This window comes from Heptranchias perlo, chromosome 21 (genome assembly GCF_035084215.1).
Source record: "Heptranchias perlo isolate sHepPer1 chromosome 21, sHepPer1.hap1, whole genome shotgun sequence".
In the NCBI taxonomy this organism is placed as follows: Eukaryota; Metazoa; Chordata; class Chondrichthyes; order Hexanchiformes; family Hexanchidae; genus Heptranchias; species Heptranchias perlo.
Window position 1 is genome coordinate 31795798 of NC_090345.1, and position 21578 is coordinate 31817375.

General features: G+C 41.3%; 1 protein-coding gene across 1 annotated transcript in view; it reads left to right on the forward strand.

The window, feature by feature from the left end:
• inpp5a (inositol polyphosphate-5-phosphatase A) overlaps window positions 1-21578 on the forward strand; it is a 471549-nt gene that overhangs the window by 386988 nt on the left and 62983 nt on the right. The window contains exons 10-11 of the mRNA XM_068002421.1: window positions 20659-20754; window positions 20846-20920. Coding sequence (XP_067858522.1) covers window positions 20659-20754; window positions 20846-20920 — 171 coding nt within the window. The remainder of the gene's footprint in view (window positions 1-20658; window positions 20755-20845; window positions 20921-21578) is intronic.

Genomic DNA, 21578 nt, shown 5'->3' on the forward strand with positions numbered 1-21578 from the left:
AGTCCGAGCCCTAGTGACATCATCAGCGCCTGAACTCCACATGTAAAGACCCTGCTGGCTTTGGGCAGGTATGCTTGCTGCCTGCAATTTACAGTCAGCCAGATCGGGTCGGGAAGCCAGTGGGTAATTCGCCCACTCCATTTTAACTGGTGGGCAAGGGGAGCTAAAATTCCCCTCCTTGAATGTAAGATTCTTCTGTACGTGATGGACCATTCCAATCATTTCTCATGAACCTCTCACTATATGAGGCTGTGGACAGTTAAAGGAGCGCCTTTTGATTTAATTCAGTTTATATTTCAGTGATTGGACTCCATGTGAATGGGAGGCCAATTGTTCAAGTTTGTTGCAACTGTGTAAGATATGGTGAAATGTCCACTATACAGAGATAACACTCAGATTTCTCAGGTTTCAGCTATATACGCACTTGGGTAGATTTCCCCTTTCCTCGCCTCGTGGTGAGCTACCTTGTCCGCTGCAAGCACATTTCATAAAATCATGCTTGCATTGAACCTACCTGTTGGTGAGGGTCAAATTCCAATGGCCCGACTCTACTAGCGGAGGTCCAGTGGAGCGTGTCCTGAGTGTGCACACAGTGAGGGAATTCGGGCAGGTTCACAGCGGACACAGTGGGAAATAGAGCAGTGAGGCCTACTACTGCCTCACTGCCCCAACCTTGATTTCTCTGCCCCCTCCCCTGTCAGGACCACTGTTGGATGCCCCATCTCTGCCCATTGCATTTAAATGCTAGTGAGGGGAAGGGGCCTGACCTCTCCTTCGATTTCCCTCCCATCTGCTCCAGTTACCTCCACTCCTCCAGGGCTGCCTGGTGGAAGGTAGTGTTAGGCCCAGGGCAACAGCAGGAAGACTGCAAAATTCTTTAAAATGGAGGGAGTGACCCAGTAGAGGTCGCCTCTCCCTTCTGATCTCCATTTGTCTCTGATTGCCTTCTTTTAGCAATGACTTGTAATCTTTCACTGTGGCAATCTTCCAGTTGAAGTCCACCTCTGTCAGAGTCAAGTAGTTGCAGAGCAAAGTCCTGTACAATCGAGCCATTCCACATAGATACACCATGCTCAGGAGCAAATCCTGCCATGTAATTGTCATAGAGTCATAGAGTTATACAGCACGGATAGAGGCCCTTCGGCCCATTGTGTCCGCGCCGGCCATCAGCCCTGTCTACTCTAATCCCATATTCCAGCATTTGGTCCGTAGCCTTGTATGCTATGGCATTTCAAGTGCTCATCCAAATGCTTCTTGAATGTTGTGAGGGTTCCTGCCTCCACAACCCTTTCAGGCAGTGAGTTCCAGACTCCAACCACCCTCTGGGTGAAAAAGTTATTTCTCAAATCCCCTCTAAACCTCCCGCCTTTTACCTTGAATCTATGTCCCCTTGTTATAGAACCCTCAACGAAGGGAAAAAGCTCCTTAGTATCCATCCTATCTGTGCCCCTCATAATTTTGTACACCTCAATCATGTCCCCCCTCAGCCTCCTCTGCTCCAAGGAAAACAAACCCAATCTTCCCAGTCTCTCTTCATAGCTGAAGCGCTCCAGCCCTGGTAACATCCTGGTGAATCTCCTCTGCACCCTCTCCAAAGCGATCACATCCTTCCTGTAGTGTGGCAACCAGAACTGCACACAGTACTCCAGCTGTGGCCTAACCAGTGTTTTATACAGCTCCATCATAACCTCCTTGCTCTTATATTCTATGCCTCGGCTAATAAAGGCAAGTATCCCATATGCCTTCTTTACCACCTTATCTACCTGTTCCGCCGCCTTCAGGGATCTGTGAACTTGCACACCAAGATCCCTCTGACCCTCTGTCTTGCCTAGGGTCCTCCCATTCATTGTGTATTCCCTTGCCTTGTTAGTCCCTCCAAAGTGCATCACCTCGCACTTTTCCGGGTTAAATTCCATTTGCCACTGTTCCGCCCATCTGACCAACCCATCTATATCGTCCTGCAGACTGAGGCTATCCTCCTCGCTATTTACCACCCTACCAATTTTTGTATCATCAGCGAACTTACTGATCATACCTTTTACATTCATATCCAAGTCATTAATGTCAGTTTGGCTCAGTGGTAGCACTCTCACCTTTGAGTCAGAAGTTTGTTGGTTCAAGTCCCACTGCAAGACTTTGAGCACATAATCTAGGCTGACACTACTGAGTGATGTTGCATTGTCAAAGGTGCTACCTTTTGAATGAAATGTGAAATCAAGGCACCATCTGACTATTCAGATGGATAGAAAAGATCCCATAACATTATTCAATTGTAAACAATTTTACAACACCAAGTTATAGTCCAACAATTTTATTTTTAATCCCACAAGCTTTCGGGGGCTTTCCCCTTCCTCAGGCGGTGTGGAAGCCTGAGGAAGGGGAAAGCCCCCGAAAGCTTGTGGGATTAAAAATAAAATTGTTGGACTATAACTTGGTGTTGTAAAATTGTTTACAATTGTCAACCCCAGTCCATCACCGGCATCTCCACATCAACATTATTCAAAGAAGAGCAGGAAGTTCTCCTGGTATCATGGCCCAACATTTATCCCCCAACCAACACCACCAAAACAGCTTAGCTTATCTCATTTGGTGTTTGTGGAACCTTGCTGTGTGCAAATGAATTGCCATGTTTTGTCTACAACCAACAGCGACTACACTTCAAAAGTAATTTATTGGCTGTGAAGTGCTTTGGGACATCCTGAGGATGTGAAAGGAACTGTGTAAATACAAGTCTTCTTAATTTTGTTCTATGTCTACATATTCAACATTGTGTTTATCATGCCCGGTCTTGTTTTTTAAAAAATGTTTATTACTCCTTTTTTTTAAAAGGCCCCCAGTGTTCTGCACCAATTTGCAACACAGGGGGCAAGATACCTGATTTGCAGCTCGTGAGCTAGTTACAAGGAGGCAGATGACTGTGACTCAAGGTAACGTGGCCTCTGATTACTCCTCTTTCCTTCTGGAGGAGTATCCAGCCCACAATCTAAGCCTCCTCCTAATTGTACAGCTGAGATCAGGATCTTGCTGTGTGTTGATGAACTGCTGTTCCCTTTGTCCCATTGAAAGCTTGGTCACTCTGCTACATATTCTAGTCTGATGAGCAGTATTATCCTCACTCTTATTTAAGCAAAAAATCATTTCTGTGTTATAGTGCATGAAAATGCATTTAATGAAGTGTTGCAATTTTTTTGGGTGGTTTTATTCTATTGTTTTTATGCATCTGTGTATGTGTTACAGCTGAGGCCAAGTCATGACCTTTTTTCATAAATTTGAAAGCAACCCACAGATCAGTGTTTGCTTCTTGCTGTCATTTTGTTCTTTTAACATGTAGCAGTGCCCTTTCCCCCGTGCTGTCCAGGCAGATGTTGTTACTTGTTGATTGATTTATTTGGCATGAGGGAGGAGCCTCCCCTGGGGAGGGGGAGGGGATATATCCAACAGTTCCTCTGAATTTGAAGTGGGAAGAGAGAGAGAGTACCCTTCACAAATCCTAGAGTAGTAGGTAATGGTAGCTCCCTGAGGACAGCATGTAAACTTAATCCACAACCTGATGTCTCCTGAAGAATTCACAATCTCAAGGACATCTTAATGTCAAGCCCCAGAGCTTTTATGTTCATCCAAACAAGAGTTAAACCTGGAGCAGAGGTAAAGGTAAATGATCAAAAGCTGACTAAAGTGGACCATTTTGTCAATGTCAATGTGACAGTTTATTTCTTCGCCTACTAATGTTCAGTATGATTCCCCCAAAATTGCACTGGATTATGTCTGTCTCTGTGGGTACATAACGATGGTAAATTTTCTGTATGGCTGTGCTATTACTACCAGCCTGATTCAGGCCAGGACCAGGAAATTGGAGGCAGTCACTCCTACCCAGTTCCTATGGGAAACGCGCGCCCCCCCCTCCCCCAATAATAATTTCCATTTCGGTTGTATGCCCACATAATTTACTCCTGCTCATGAAGTCTTTTGTTTGCTGCATGTTAATGAGGGCTTTTGGTATGCAATACTTCCACACATTCAAACCACTCATTAAGGATAAGCTGCATGGGTACAGCAAACTTAAGGGGACATAGGACTTTATAGGTAAATTATCTTGGATATATAATGCTTGAGGTTATTTTGGATGCATTTTTTTCTGATCAGACCATGGAGGAAATATTTCTGTTGGTAGACCAGCAGCCCAGACATTGTTTTCAGTATGAAAGAGAAACAGATTGTAAAGGAAGTCTTTCCAAGAGTGCAACTGAACAGGGGAGACCCTTAGAGGAGAACTGGAAAATGGTTACCATGACACTAACGTTCATTCTACCTCAAGGTGCATAAGACATTTAACTGGAAACTACAGTGTCTAGTGCCCTTTGGCAAGTTTTGGGATGGCATTGAAAGTGGCCAATTACTGTGTTTCATGTTTTAACTGTTACAGGATGAAAGAAGGTATTTGTTGAGACCTTATTCTGTAGCAGCAGAAAGAAACTCCCTGGACAAAGTGGCTATAAACTAAACCTCATTTATTCTCCTGCAGGTGGCCTGTGCTTGTGTATTCAGTACATTTCACCCACTGCATTCCATTATTTTTCATGTTTTGCTTCCCAACCTTTTCTTCCTTTCAGATGCTCCCTCAGTAGCAAAATGAGATGGCTCGCTGTTAAATGTCAGTGGGAGATTCTTAAGATTGAGGTGGCCCTCTGCCGCTTTGTGTTAGGTGATAAGATAGCCCTGAAACTGGCTCTGCCATGTCCACTGCTGCCTGATCTTGCCTGCTTTCTGATTAATCTTCTGTTATTGGAGGGAGGAGACTGGAAGGGTTGGATGTGCCATTGCCCTGAAAGGCAGCAGCCTCACCCGTATTCTCTCCAACTGTGTTCAGCTGCTGGGCATTTCCTCAGCATGCACACTGATCTGCATGAACAGACCTCTGGGCAGTTAAGAGGACAGTGAAACTCTGCATAATGGTTCTCTCCATCTGATTCCCCAGAATGTTGAGACCGACTATACAGCCTGTTATAATTTGGAACTCAAGATCTTTGACTGGCCTTTAATACCTTGCAGTGGGAGCTCTACTGTAGGTGACCCTGGAGATGATAGGTAGTCCATGACAGATCACAGTGCAGAAATGCCTTTGTGCACAACTGCACTGATGCGACTTCATTGCATGGACTCCTCCATGCTTACTTTAAGCCTTACAGGGTACTTACCACAACCTCTTTTTTTATTCATTCATAGGATGTGGGCGTCGCTGGCAAGGCCAGCATTTATTGCTCATCCCTAATTGCCCTTGAGAAGGTGGTGGTGAGCTGCCGCCGCATTGAACCGCTGCAGTCCATGTGGTGAAGGTACTCCTAGGTAGAGAGTTCCAGGATTTTGTCCCAGTGATGATGAAGGAACAGCGATATATTTCCAAGTCAGGATGGTGACTTGGAGGGGAATGTGCAGGTGGTGTTGTTCCCATGCGCTTGCCACCCTTGTCCTTCTAGGTGGTAGAGGTCGCAGGTTTGGGAAGTGCTGTCGAAGAAGTCTTGGCGAGTTGCTGCAGTGCATCCTGTGGATGGTACACACTGCAGCCACAGTGTGCCGGTGGTGGAGGGAGTGAATGTTTAGCGTGGTGGATGGGGTGCCAATCAAGCGGGCTGCTTTGTTCTGAATGATGTCGAGCTTCTTGAGTGTTGTTGGAGCTGCACTCATCCAGGCAAATGGAGAGTATTCCATCACACTCCTGACTTGTGCCTTATAGATGGTAGAAAGGCTTTGGGGAATCAGGAGGTGAGTCACTTGCTGCAGAATACCCAGTCTCTGACCTGCTCTTGTAGCCACAGTATTTATATGGCTGGTCCAGTTAAGTTTCTGGTCAATGGTGACCCCCAGGATGTTGATAGTGAGGGAGTCGGCGATGGTAATGCCATTGAATGTCAAGGGGAGGTGGTTAGGCGCTCTCTTGTTGGAGATGGTCATTGCCTGGCACTTGTCTGGCACGAATGTTACTTGCCACTTATCAGCTCAAGCCTGGATGTTGTCCAGGTCTTGCTGCATGCAGGCATAAACTGCTTCATTATCTGAGGGGTTGCGAATGGAATTGTACACTGTGCAATCATCAGCGAACATCCCCACTTCTGACCTTATGATGGAGGGAAGGTCATTGATGAAGCAGCTGAAGATGGTTGGGCCTCGGACATTGCCCTGAGGAACTCCTGCAGCAATGTCCGGGAGCTGAGATGATTGGCCTCCAACAACCACTACCATCTTCCTTTGTGCTAGGTATGACTCCAGCCACTGGAGAGTTTTCTCCCAGTTCCCATTGATTTCAATTTTACTAGGGCTCCTTGATGCCATGCGCGGTCAAATGCTTGATGTCAAGGGCAGTCGCTCTCACCTCATCTCTGGAATTCAGCTCTTTTTCCAAGTTTGGACCCAGGCTGTAATGAGGTCTGGAGCTAAGTGGTCCTGGCGGAACCCAAACTGAGCATCACTGAGCAGGTTATTGGTGAGTAAGTGCCTCTTGATAGCACCGTCGACGAAACCTTCCATCACTTTGCTGATGATTGAGATTAGACTGATGGGGCGGTAATTGGCCGGATTGAACTTGTCCTGCTTTTTGATAACTGCTTATCACACTGGTGATATTTTAAGTGCAGTTGCCACAAGATCTGCGTCTGTAGCAGAAGAAGGATGCAAGTCGGCCTTCCAGAGACCAGGTTCTTGCTTGTCCACTGCTTCAGTGTTTCACATGTTCAGTCCTTCACCTGGTGCTCCTTTGTAAAACTCACCACTTGATTCACCTAGGGTTGATGTATCTGTGCTGGTGTTTGTGCCAAGAGGAGTGAGTGACACAACATCCTGTAAAGTGCTGTCTTCTTCTATGCCAGCAGGAGCTGGCACTACTTCTTGTTAAATACGTATACAGGAAACATACAATACAATGTTGCCCGCGTGACGCCCCTTCAAATATTGATTACATGAGAATATGCTTTGTCACATGGTATTACGCTTGAGTGTAGAGTAAGTAGGATGAGAAAGAAGAACATGAGAAGGATGAGACTAGTCCTGAGCTTGGCGGAGGGGCTCCCCTGCTCCCACTATGTACTTCATGCCAATGATTTCCAATGTGGCCTCTTCAAAGGAACTCAAGAGCTTTACATTAAGGGGCCCACCTCCCATCAGTGTCTGCTTCCTTTGTATTATGTGCAACTTTGTTCTGAAACATGCCAACACAGATGTCTGAGGAAAGTAGCAATTTTTGGGGCAAAGGGAAATTCTCCAAATAAAGCCAGTGTATAAGCAGAAGGAGAAGAGGCAAGTGTTGGCAGGAGGTATGTTCTCTTCTCTTCCATATCATACAGGGAGCTCTGAAGATTCTCTAGGAACTGCATGAAGAGCTTCTGCTGATTAATGTGTGCAGATTGGTATGTGGCCCCTGTAAATTACCAATCCTTGGGAACTGCAGTAGCTACCTGTCTGACATTAACCTGCTTCCTCCTTTTTCTGCTTATCTGCTGACACCTCCACTCAGTCCAACTTACTGGTGTTCATTGCTTCACTTGTGCTCCCTCCTGACTCCCCCTTTCTAATTCCCCTGAAGTGAATGTATCTGGGCTGGTGCTTGCTGGATCTGCAATGCTTTACGGGTTTGGTGAGATGGGGCTGTTTCCTTCGATTCTGTGGTGCCATCTTCCTCATCTTGGAGACCCCTGCACAAAAAGAAAGAGGCATGTGTTAGCATGGGGTGTGACTGTGCACACAGTAGCAAGGCCACTGGGGTGCCACAGCAGCAGAAGGGCAGAACTGGCTGCCTGTTAGAGTTAGCTGTTAGCAAGAAATCAAAATTGAAGTGAGCCCTTGTTGACCTGTCACAAAGCCACCAAGCTCTTCCTCACCCACTTCATCAATGGACTTCATGTGAAGTATTTGGAGGTCCTGCTCCTTGTAACAGCTGAGGTGTTGCAGGTTGGCTGGTTCACCATCAGTGTGGGTTCTCTGCTGATGGTTAGATGCAACTTTCTCCCTTACAGGGCAAGAAAGAGATCCTTTGAGCTGTAGGAGGTGGATGGGAGGGGCACCCCAATGAGCAGCCTACATTTCAACTGGTATGAAAAAATGAAGAGAGAGCATGCAAGTAGATCTAGGAGCTATATGGTTAATTGATGAGAAAACATGCGCGAGTTCTACTAGTTAAAGAACGCTTAACTCTTTGGCAGCCACCAAGTTGGAGGTGCCCCTTCAGATTGTCAGGAGATTGAAGAAATGAAAAGTGGGGCCAGTGGTTTGCAGATGCAATTCAGATGTAGCAACATACAGGCTCTCTTCTCTGAAAAGGACAATTCTGGGAGCTCCTCCAGGCCTGCTATCCAGTAAGTAAACCTCCAAACAAAGACTGCTGTTTACTTTAAGAGCCAATGCACTCCCGATTCCGTGCCCCACTCAGGTGACTTAACACTCCCTTCACATAGCAAAACTGCGCAAGGAGATTATCTAAATTATGTAAATTAGCCAATGGGTTGTGCTGCCTCTATAACAGCATGGATGTGCATGTGAGTTCCATGAGCATGGGCCATTATTTGGGCTGGCCACAGAATTTGTTCCCTAGGGACTTAGAGTTGTAACCATTTCTTCGTCTTCAATAATATCATATCAGAATTAAAATCTGGGCATATAACTGTAATACTAAGAACAATATAAAATAACTGAAGCCCTAATTCTCTTGGGAATGAGGTACTCTGTTATGTTTCACCTGTTTATAATAATCAGGGCATTTCATCTAACTTTAATGTTATTTATCAGAACAAAATTTTTGTTCAGCTTTTTATGATAAACCAACTCCAAGTATCATGTGCACCCATTAAATATATAGTACTAAGAGAATGCATCATATATATTAACTGCAATTATTTATTGCCTATGTTAGGACTATATTGCATCAAATTGAGATCCATCAGTTGCAACAATGGAGACATGATACTTGAAATGTTCAGGGTCATCCTGTAAGACATGATTTTGTACCTTCATGGAAACTATTTGAAATATCATAAGAAAATGAGCATGGGGGAGAAATATTTTGAGTCCGTTGTCAGGGTGACTGGATAAAAACTAATAGCTTTGCAGCACCTGCTGTGAATTGAACAGCCTCCATAACTGGTAGCTCCGATGGTACAGTACAGATATTGTTTGCTTTATTTCATGAGAGAATTAACATGAATCCTCTGTCATTTATGATCCAGACCGGCACATGTTAGGATGAGTACTGTAGCTTTCAAGGAGCCCCCAAAGGTGCATAGTTGTATATGTGTTTTCTTCAATTGTCTTCTTATAAGAAGACCATGACAAATTGGCTTTATAATTGTCTGCTTCCTAACATCCATTAATCCGTTTTGGAGGGGTAGGAATTAACATGAATGAAAATTCCATTAGCATTTTCTGCCACAATTATACCACTTTCAGAGAATTTCAGCCCCAGCTAATAACCCATGATAGATTAGAAAAATGTTATTCTATGTCGTGTCGCATGAAATTTGTTGTATATTATTTTATGTCACAATTGGAACTGTTCCTCCCTCTCTATCTACTCCAATAATACCTGTGTATTCAGGTATATTGCAGTGGAAGGATCTTAAAAAGTACAAAATTGATCTCGCAAGAACAGCTTATCTTTCTGTAGCGCAGACAATGATGAATTTGACAGGAGATTCAAATTTGGGTCCTTTTTAATGGTATCAAAGCTAAATATTATCAGTTTGCCATGAGAAACATGATATTTAGTCTTTGTGTGGTCTCATGAAATTTAAGCTTCATCCTACTGTAAAGAGATAGTCAAGATGCCAGCCAGTCAGGTCCAGAGGGAGCTCTCATGACATGATAGGGGGTATCAAAGTGTTATCTGCACTTATATTAATCTTCTTTAAAAGAATTTGTAAAAAAAGAAATTAACATTTTTCTTCTAAAATTTCTAATTTCTGTTAAGAGCAAGCAGGACTTTCCAAAATAACATTTTCTTCTATTATGCTTATATCACCATTAATATTCTCTCATCCTTATTGCTTCTATAAACCATAGCCTAAAAAGCCAGGAAAGTAAATTTTAAAAAATCAAAGCAAGCTTTATTGAACAGCCAAGTTACATAGGAAAAAAACGGCAAGATTCCTGAGGCCATTAACTTTCTCTAAACAGGATTTCAGTGCTATAACAACAAAGCAGAAGAAAGCCACACTTGGAACAAAGTCTCCTTCAGGGCACTCTGATCTTATCAGACTGCGTTAAGTGACATTGTGTGCATTGACAGTGATCACTGTATAATAATAGACAGCTCCTAAATTTTAATTGATAAGGTGATGGCAACAGATCAGTTTTGTTTGCCTGTTGCTAAAAGGGATTTCTTGATATTTTAGAAGATCAAATAGGATTCATCAAAATTTCCTGTTATCAATTAATATCAGAAGTAACAAACTAACCTGATATTCCTACTGTTTGGTTGCCAGTCCTTGTTTATATATACTAATTAACTCACATATATCCACTCTGTATGCTGATTATTTTACCCTAACATAGTTAGTCCTGCCAAAAGCAACGTTTTAATTTCTCCTCGCCTACTGCATATAATTGAACATGTGTTGTATCTGCATATCCTGAATTTTTAAGTGGAAGTTTGGTGTTTGGAGAGGGGAGTACTTATTTCCTTGATACTACTAAAGTGTTTACAAACACCATCCACTTCTCTAATAAATGGGAAACTACCTATGTGGAAAAGTACATACATGAAATTGAAAGTGAAAGATGACATCTGTTGAGAGGGGGAAGGGACATTGATGGTAAGGCTGTCTGTCAGGAAACATTGCATTGTACTACTTCCATATTGATTGGGAGTTCCATATCACATTGTAGGGCAATAACAGCTCAGTTTCCTGACAGATAGAAACATGAAATCAAGTACTCCTCTCCCCCCACCAAGCATTTGAATGAAAAAAAATTAAGAAAAGAGGAAATCAATAATTTTGTACTGAAAATGAATTGCTATTTGGACATTTAATATGAGCAATAATGTATCAGCATTTTTCATTCAACTGGCATTGTTATGTCTATCCTCCATAAACCGCATCCTGGAAGTTAATTGGAAACTTGGTTAGTTTACATTACACTGCACAGTCTGTAAAGATTTCAAATGTTAGAAAGCACCAGTCACCGGGAATACATTACTCACATTCTTCAGTTAACATTCTGATTTGCCTTTAGGTCTCTACCAAAAAACTGCATGTTTACAGGTGCAGCTTTACTCTGTGGGGGAGATCAGTAACTGAACACTGCAGCCACCCTCACATTAGCAGAATAATTAATTGGATCAGACGTAAAGAATTGACTTCAATTGACCTTTATTCACTGATCTCCTTTGAAAGTGTACAAAAGGCACAGCCACGTGGATACTAATGGTGTCACTATGCTCTCTGGAGGTGGTCTGCATTCCCGCCGAAACAGCAAGCTAATAAAGGCTTGACTAGACCTCGTGATTGGCCAAGCCAATTGCAGTCATATTCCATTAAGTCAGTGTGTAGAAAACTTCTGTTTAAATGGAATAAAATAATTGCTGTTTCCTAACGTGCAATCTTTCTAGTTTTTTAAAATGGCAACATCAGACAAAGGCACATTTCACACAATCCTCAGTCAATAGTTTAACACATTTGTGCAATGACCTAATTTCTGCAGTCAGAAAGCTCCCTCTTGTCTGGCTTGAAAGCCGTGAATGTATTTCATTTATTGTTTTTAGTTAAAGAATAGATGTTTTATGTACATCGCCCTTGTCCATTGAAGGGAAAGATAACTCTTGAATTTCAGATTCTTTCGGATAAGATATCCATCTTTCAGATGAGGCGTTAAAACAAGATCTTGTCTGCCCTTTCAGGTGGACATGAAAGATTGCACAACATTTTGAAGAAGAGCAGGGGATTTCCCCCCGTGACTTAGCCAACATTTGTCCCTCAACCAATATCATTAAAATCACTTAATTGGTCATTAATATTGGTCATTTATATCATTGCTGTTTGTAAGACCTTGCTGTGCGCAAATTGGCTGCCATGTTTCCTACATTACAACAGTGACTGCACTTCATAAGTACTTTATTGGTGTTGAATCACTTTGGGGCCTCCTGAGGTCATGAACGGGCTATATAAATGCAAGTTCTTTCTTTAAGCCCTATACAGCCATGTAAAGAGCTTAAAAAGGAGTTTTCACCGCCATAGATATTTGTTGTTTTCAGAAAGTTAAATGAATGACATGTTCCCAAATTTCATTTATTGGATTTTATTGAAGCTGCTATAACCATATAATATATCTTCAATTGTTTTCTTTGCTCACTATCTATCTTTTTTACTTCATGAAAAAAGTTTTAATAGTTTGACACAGAAGAAATCATAACTAAACGCTAAAATGTGCACGTTTTTAAGCTAAGCAAACAAAGTTTGGACTGAGTTCAAGTTCTATCAGAATGTTAAATAGGCTGTTACCTTTTCGATGTTATGATTAATACATCATCGGTTCAGGAGACTTAACATCCAACAGCTTTTCCAGCAGCATATCACTTATTTCCATTCTTTTCACTGGAATTTTTGACACTTCCAATTCCTCCCTGCCACTAACCTTGCTACTGGAAAGATTCATTGGAGGTTAATTAAATCCATCATCAAAACAACGAGAAGCCAATGAGGCATATAATCACTGAAATAGTAAATTAAATGATGCAATTGTTTTCCCTTCCATCATTCAGCGGGAGGGCAGGGGCTGTGTTATCAATGCAGCTGACTGTATTGTTTCACAACTGGCGATGGGAGCTTCCAGCCCCCAGAGAATCTGGATGCATGTGGTCATAAACCAGGTTTTAATTTGCACAAACAGAGGAGATTAAACTGTATCAGCTCCAGGGTCCTACAAAGCTTCATTATGTGGAAAGATGACACTGTTAAAGAATAAAAGAGAGGTTATTCCCAGCTGGAATTAACAGCACCGCCTATTTGAGATGTAAATTAATACAAACAGGGTAACTGAGTGGAACAGAAAAGCCGGGACTTTGATCTAATTTGCCAAAGCACTGAACATAATTAAAACATACGCAGAGTGAATGCAGTTATCTTGCATTTTTAATAGGCCGTAGCATCATTAATGTAATTAATAATAACATGTTTAAAAGTAGCTGCTGCTGTCAGTGTGAGCATGTGTCTGAATAGCAGCAACTGGCAGCTGTGGGTTTCAGCTGGCATGGTTTGACATGGAGAGACAGTGGTACCAGTAGCACTCGTCACTGATCGGAGAGCCTGGCGCTAGATGCTGCCACACCTGCCATTCATCACAGAGTCGACACTGATGATGATTGATGGGGGTTTGGAAGCTCGGAGCTTTTCTTGCCAGGGACTGGCTGTGACTCTTGCAGAGTCACCAGCTGTGCCTTGTTGCCAGGCTTTTTGGAGATGAGGCTCATTTCTCGGGAGCTTTATCTTAATCAGCCTGTCATATTCTCAAAATTAATTAAGACTTTGTAAAAGGAGTCACTCAGCCAGCTCTATTTTAAATGTTCATCATGAAAAAAAAAGGCAGGAAAGACATCTTAAGCATAAAACATGGTATTGTAGATGACAATGCTGGTTAGGATAGCACACTGCAAAGATCACTTTCCTTTCTGATGGGTTACAAGTACCAATTATGAAAAGCCGATTTTGTTTTTTTTTATATAAACCCTATTATGTCCCTGAACTGAGATGTGACCACACCGCCTGGCAGTTTAACACTGCATTACTAACTCTGTGCATTCTTATTATCGTGAGTAGATCATGTGATTAAATCCATCAAAAATAGCAAAAGAGAAGTGTTGTAGATATGTTACGTAATGTCGTGAGAGTACTCTGGCAGTCTGTTACCTTTCTACTGCTGACTTGCTGGTTATTTGATTTATATTTTGGAATTCCCTTATCCTTTTTTTTAAGACCGAAGGAAATATCTTTTTTGAAAACACAAAGCAGCAACACAAATACTAGACCACATAGTCCCAAAGTTATTATGTCCAGTTATTATATTTTTGCCCAGAGGTGAAAGAGGTAAAATTAGTCAAGACCTCAAACAGTTCAATTTTGTCCAGCAAACGAGTATTCATTATAGTATGATGTCAATCTATTTCTAGTCAAGTGCAGCTTAGTGCTGCACTAATTGATCTTTTTTTTAAAGAATAATGGTTATTCAAAAGTCCTGTGTTGTGCTAATTGATTCTTCTGACAATAACTGCAGTTCTGTGGAAAAATATCACCCCAGTTTAGTTTGCTTACCTTCTCAGATTTATCTCTGACAACCATTTTTTTTGTTTTACCCTTTAAAAATAATTACTGGCACCTTATTTCTTCTAGAATCTATGAATGTGCTTCTTTCGGGTTGTCCGCACGTTGGTTTAACTAACATCTGTTTCCAGATGAAATCAGGCGGGCTCTGGCTGTATCCATCCTTGCAGCCCTCTTCTTATCCCACACCATTGTTCCCAATTTCATGCTATCAGAGAGGCCGCATGTTTTCCTCAGCCAAGTTGTCAGAGGCATAAAAGCCGAGGAGCAGGGTCACATTTAGAGGGATGGGCATGAAAAATTGGTAAAATGTATCGGAAGCCCACCCACTGGATGGTTGCTTAGAGCAGCTCAGATTTAGATTGAACAATCCCACTTTTAAATTCATTTCTGGGTAGACACAGCCAAACTTAAACTGTCAGCATTCTCGCTTAATAATAATAGCTGATAGAACAGTATTTCTTTTAGTGTTGGATCAAAATATGTAACGAAATAAAATTGCCCTACGCCTGAATGAACTTGTATTGTTCACCATACTCATTTTTCTTTTCAAATCTCAAATTTGATTGCAGTTATGACCCAAATTCAGTCTGTTATAAGTAAACTACTGATACGATAATTTTGAGTTTATGAAACTGAACTGCACCTTTCAGCAAAAAAAAGCTTTTGGTGTTCTTTATTCCACTTCCCAAAATCCCACATAAGCAATTTTTAAAATAAAATTCCTAATTATTGAAAGCAGTGTCACCCCATAACAAAGCCCTACGGTTTGACAAACGTTATAGTGCATGGCTAAATCTACCCCACTAATGAGCATCCAAATTCATGCATTGCTGAAAACTAAAGCAAGTGTGCTACGCATCATTAGAATTTCTTTTTTTGAGGCAAAATTGGAGGAACTGCTCTCCTGAAGAAATGGAGAGCTTTATCCTTCACTTCATGGACGTGTCATGCATTTTGTATGTTAAACAGTCTCATGGACATCTGTCATGATTGGTTTTAATCTGCTAGCTAAAAGTCTGGATTTAATCTTGCATTACACCTCTTTGTACTGCAGTCAGTAAGTGACAGTACTGCCATGAAACAATGACTGTACTCATTCCATCCAATATGCCATGTGGTAGACCCTTTTTCTGGACCAGTTCTTTAGAAAAGAATACAAGACAATGAAGCATCTGGTGGGCTTTTCCTGTTTCTAAGTTTTTTTGTTAGTAATTCTACTCACCCAGGCCGCACATTTCTCCCTTGATGCTACTCACCGAGACAGGGTGTGTCAACCTAGTGGTGAGAGGTCAACAGGCCAAAGTGATGAATTTTTATGCTGCTGTTTCTTGTGTTTCTGCTCAGTCACAATTTTCTGCTTGCTGTGCTTACGCTGAAAGGAATCACAGTGAGCAATTTGTCCTTCTGAGCAGGGAATTGGAGGGCAGATGAGTTAAAAAGTGGAAATCACATTGAGCAGAAGAATACACAAATGTCTTCCTGTGGAGAAACAGAATACTGCTGTCAGGGCTTAACACAAGAAGTACATTGGAGATTTGTGGTCCTCAGTCATACAGGATTGACAAATGAATTTAATAGCACTTTTTAAATATTGAAAGGGAATAGCACTTCAGCAGGAGCAGAGTGGTTTTGGAGATGTGTTCCAGATGTTCAACTGAAAAAAAAGCACTGTATTAATACCTCAACTGTACAAAATCATTCAAATTACTGTGTCTTTACAGTGTGGACCAGTAGAAATCTGATAATTAATATCTTGTTTAAATATTTTTGCTGAAACGGTTTTTTTTATTACACCCAGGCTGGGAAGCACTGAGTTTCCAGAGAGGTGCTGCAGTCTGTGATCTATCTTTCTGTGCAGCCAGCCATTTGCCTTTGATCTCATGTGGGTTTTTAAGTTTTCAAGTGGTCATTCTTCAACCTCTCTGCATGTCAATGCCTCCTTGAATGTTCTTGATTCCTTGATTAAACATATTATTCTAGAAATAAATGAAGTCACTAGTATGGCTATATGCACTGTTCATTTTTCTGGCTAATCTGGAGCCCTCATTGATCTCATCAAGGATGTAGATTCATTGCAGCTCCTGGTTATTACACACTTTAATGTGAAAACAGTTATTTTCATAGAAGGAACTCTCACTACACCTGTCCTGTAACAATTACTATATCACTAAACCCAAAGTGTAGTTATTTCAAAATTACTTTTATATTCAGAAATGTTTTTTATCAATCCATCAACAAATCTTGTGAGTCTTTTTTCAGAGCATTTCTATTACACTTCAGATTTCTAAATTAAATTACATGGCTTTAAAAACTTTAATTTGATCTATATACATCTGTCTCTGGAATTTGGGAATATGCTAACTGTATTATAATAATAACTCAATGTAATTTTTATATGTAGGCAAAAAACACAAGCTGTTATCTTATGCATTGCTTTTATATATTTTCCGAGATGTCCATGTTTATGCTGGTAGGTATGGGATACTCTTGTTCTATTAGCCCCTTCAGAAAATCACTCCCAAAAGAAATGAGTATATAAACTTCCTGTGCAATTACCAGCCACAATCTCTTTTAGTAAGCATACCATAAAAACACTTGATAAAACCAATGATGCAGAGAAGAACCCCAGTTGTGATTAAGCCAGGGACGAACACTAAAATCTTTTGTAGGTCTGATTTCTGATGTATAATCCAGTATTTGAAAGGCAGCCAATGTAGATCAGGAGAAGGAGAACAGCCTCTAAATGGAAATGAAGCTACCCTGAGCTCATTTTTGAATTTAGTTACTTCAGAAGGTATGGGAGGAATGGATTATTTATTTTGATCAGCAGTGTAGCAGATTTTTGTTAATCAGAGAAGCGTTAAATCGGTTTGATACTGAGGCAGTCCAGGTTCTCAGGAGATGCTTTAAAATCATGACTTTGTTGAATTGTGCCCGCTTGGAGGTTGGTACAATGACTTTTGACAGTGACAGTAACTCTGCCTTGTCCTTTGCAGTCCTTTTTACCCATTCACTTAGGAAAGCAGCTTAAGCGCACTTAAGCGCATTAGCATTTGGATGCTTGGACCATATTGACCCTTGATTGGAAAGTTTAAATGACTGAAAGATGGACCGATTTGTTAGGGCTTTAGAAAGCTGGAGGTTTCTGCTTTGGTTTGTTCTGGTACTTGTTCTGATGTGGTGCAGCATTTAAAGGCGACCAGGCTGATTTGTGACATACGAGTCTAAAGGGCTCTTTGGTTTGATGTGATTAACTAATCTGTGCTTTGAATTTAAAACTCTGAGCCAGTTGTGTTCAGTATGGGAACCGGCTCTTCTGTGGATTATGTCATTCAAAACTGTTTTCAAACACAGATGGTAAACTGTCCCCTGATCAAAAGAAAAAAAAAAGGGCAGAGAGAAATTATTTGGTTTGAATGTTCAGTGGTGTGTGGCCGGGATCATTTTTACGTACAAAGAGTTTGAAAAACATTGTACAGCATTGATTAGATATTGATGTATTTTAATGGCTTCAGTACACACTGGCTGTATTTGATTTTTGTTCATATTTTAGTGGTTTATCAACTTGACAGTGCAATGAACAAGTTGCCTAGCAGCAATTTAGGTGACAGGAAATTGTCCATTTTTCATCCCTGTTGCTTGCCATAATTGAGCTAGTATTGGTAACCGTTAATATTTACAGTACTCTGTTATTACAGTGCTGTATGGTTCACCATAGTCTTTGGTATAACTGATCCCTATGGCTCATCGTGAATGAAGCTTCCTATTAAACCACCCCTTATGTAATGGACCTTTCAGTAACATATTTCTGGATCTTGAAGAGTGTTATAGATGAAATTCAATGTTTTATTGTATGACATGGCATAGATTCACACCTGATCCATTGTTATGAAAAAATGGAGGTTTAATTTTTGTGATTAAAATGCTGAGTATTTACAGAATATAAAACAAACTACAGTAAGAAGTAACAGGAATCACATGTCATCATATAATTAAACAATGGATTATCCATATAGTCCAAGTCTTCCCTCATCATTGTTTCTCCAGTGAGGAGGCAGCAAACTAGATAACTCCAGTCACCCAACAGTTTGGCACGGGCTTGCAAAGCTGCAATGGTAGCCAGAGAAGAGAGTTCAGCCTTTCCATAACAAGTGGACTGTAAGTCCCCTGAGACTACCATAGTCTTTCAATTTCTATCCAATAAAACCTTGGTCATTTGGATGGCAAGACCTTCCCGCACTTGGTACTTTGGCTAAGGTTTCTTGCCGTGAGAAATATGTTTTAAATGTACTCCCTCTGAGCATGGCAGTGCATCTAAAGACAACGTTGTTATAGATGGAATTTTAACTATTGGTGTACAGTTCCTTTTAGAATTTCTGCAATCAGCCACAAGAAAAGTGATATATTGCAAACTTTTCACCAAGTGGGCTAATCTGTTGTCAGTAATAAACCCTGTGGTTTCAGACGATCAGTACCCTCAGACATTTGATTGCACTCTCTGTGTACAGAGCACGGACCTTGCAACTGTTCATGGCCCTGAAATCGCTTGGCTGTTCCAGCAGACTCCCACAATAACTCTGGCAAGTTTCTAGCAGAACGCTGCAAACTCTGTCAGGACCCAGATACTCCATGACCCAGACTTAGGATGGAGTTTCCTGTGGCTTTGTTTAGAAGTGGAGCCTCCACCTACTCCATTCAAGACCACCGGCACAAAGGGGGGCAGGGCCAAGGGTGGAGATGTCCTATGCTAGGAGGTCTTGCTTCCTCAGCCTCAAAGGGACGCAAGTGAGGATGAGGTGTATTGGCCTCCTGATGGTTGGAACTGGGCCCCTCTGGGGGTCTCAGGCCAGATTGTGGTCTGAACCCTAAAGGTTGGAGGAGGGAGAATTTTTTTTTTGTTTGGCTCCCTGATATAGGCACAAGGGGGCCAAGATCCGCAACTTCCTGGAGGGACCTGGCACTCCACCTCCTCCAGCATTTCCATGGTCTTGGGTGGGATGACACCATAGATGTACCCCCACATCATCAAAGACCTGTTCCTGGAAGCCCTTCCCTCTGATGCACTAACTTTAGCGGGATAGCATTCAGTGGCAGGCACAATCTCAATGTACCTGCTGGGATTGCTGCTCTGCGTATTTTGTGGGTTCATGTTTTTAGATCTGAATTCAATGTGTCCCTGCCATTTAATTCATTACAACAGAGGCGCGGCACCTGCATTTAACCAAAAATAAAAGTAATTGGTTAATTTGGTAATCTCATAGAGAAAGAACATAAGACCATTTGGGAAGTTAAGAAAATCATACAGCTGCACTAGTGAATTCTCTTTTTTTTACATTGTCCATATAATGCAAAAGGATCTCAACATTGTGTCAGACCTGCACTGGGAGTGCAAGATATCGGAGTAGAAATTGGACCTTGTTGTGCCCATAAAATGAGCGCAGCAAGAGCCAATTTCAGATCTGATGCCTGAAAGACTGCGACCCAATATTGGGTTGGGCCATTATTCAGGCGTTCCTGGCAGCCACCCAAAACAGGCGTTAGGCCCCTCATTTACATGTGTAAGCGGCCTAATGCCTGTTTTAGGCATGCTGGTAGAAATTGCTTCAGGATTCTGAAGCTAACAAAATGTAAGTTTATTTTTAAAACCACTTATAAAAATTTATCTAATGGAGCCATGAGGAGCAGGAGTGCTCCCCCAATTCCGCCGTATACTGATCTCGGGGCTTACCTTTGTGCCGTTGCTGGCGAGGCAAGTGGCCCGAAATTTGTTGTTTTCAAATGGGCAAGCTACCTGTGGAGGTGGAACTGGCCAGCAGCTCGTCAAGATAATGTTAATGACACATTAGTGGGCCTCCCAGTTGGGGCAAGCGCTGCCTGCACAGCGCCGATCTTGAGCCCGAAATTGGGCCCAGGCAAATTTCTTCCCCATTGTGTGTAAGTACAGCTCCTTGTCTCCTTGCACAATAGAGGCAGTCCCAAAGCACATTAAATAATTCATATTCTAGCTTACCAAAGTGATGTAAAAATGTTATTAACCCATTTTAATAAAAAAAACTCAATTTTGACTTTGTTGGATGATTTTAATTGAAATGTTTCCAGCTGAATGAATGAATGTATTTTTGCCACTGATCTTAAACTTGAGAATTCCAAATGGAACTGCTGCTTCTATATTTTGCTTTTTTAAAAAAAAATCAGTTGGCAGCTGATAAAAATAAAAGCCAACGAGGTCATTTAAAATGCTTAATTAATGTTTTACTACATTACCTTTGATCAGTCCATGCCAAATACTGAAAATGTGTCAGAAAGTCCGAATATTAATTTGTCGCACCTCCTTTACCAAGACTTGTTTTAATGTTTTTAGGCACTCTGTGCATCAGCAACAATGCAAACTATCCAAGCGGCAGACACCAATCAAATAAACAAGTTAATTTTCCGTGAATCAAAGAACGATCGGAAGGTATGCCTTTTCTGCAGTAGAAACATTTGTTGTATGCCTTCATCTGTATGATGTAGAAATTGAATGTCAATGTTTCTCATCTTTACTACAGGTGGTGCTTCAACTAGAAAAAAAGCTTTTCGATTACTTTAACCAAGATATATTTCGGCAAAACAATGGGGTTGAGGTGAGTATTTGATTTGCCTCATACAGCATGTATTACAGTATTGTTAGTTCTAGAAATGGTCGTCCAGTCTCAATACATGTAAGCAGTAAAACAACGCTAATGCTAGTTTGCTGAAATTTGATTGGATCATTGTATTCTTCCTGACTAAATCTACCTATCCAAAATATCAGTGCCATGGCGATTTATTAATGTGGTGTTTGTTATTACAGAGCTTTTGATAATCCAGCACAATACTACACAATGAAGTTACTTATTGCAGCTTGTTTATTGAATACATTTTTTTTTACCACAAGTAATATGTCTCTTCCGATTCTCATTTCTATTGACTTCAATGGAAATGAAAACCAGGAGAAATGTTTAACGGGCGGCTGAATCGCTACCACCCGTTTTACACTATCATCCAAGGTCAAAATTACCCCCAATGAGTCCCATGAACCTTTAGCTCAGAAAAAACAATGTAATCAGGAGAAATAGCTCTATCCAGGAGCTATTAAAGTATCATCTTGGAATTATCTTCCCTTTTAGCATATTATTCTAAAGTTGTTGGTCTTTTTTTACATCGCTGTTCTTTCCTTCTGTGAACCTGTTCAAGGTGACGGAAGTTCGGGACTTCCACCCACCACTTTGAAACGCCACTCCCTCCGCTCTAAATCCAAGG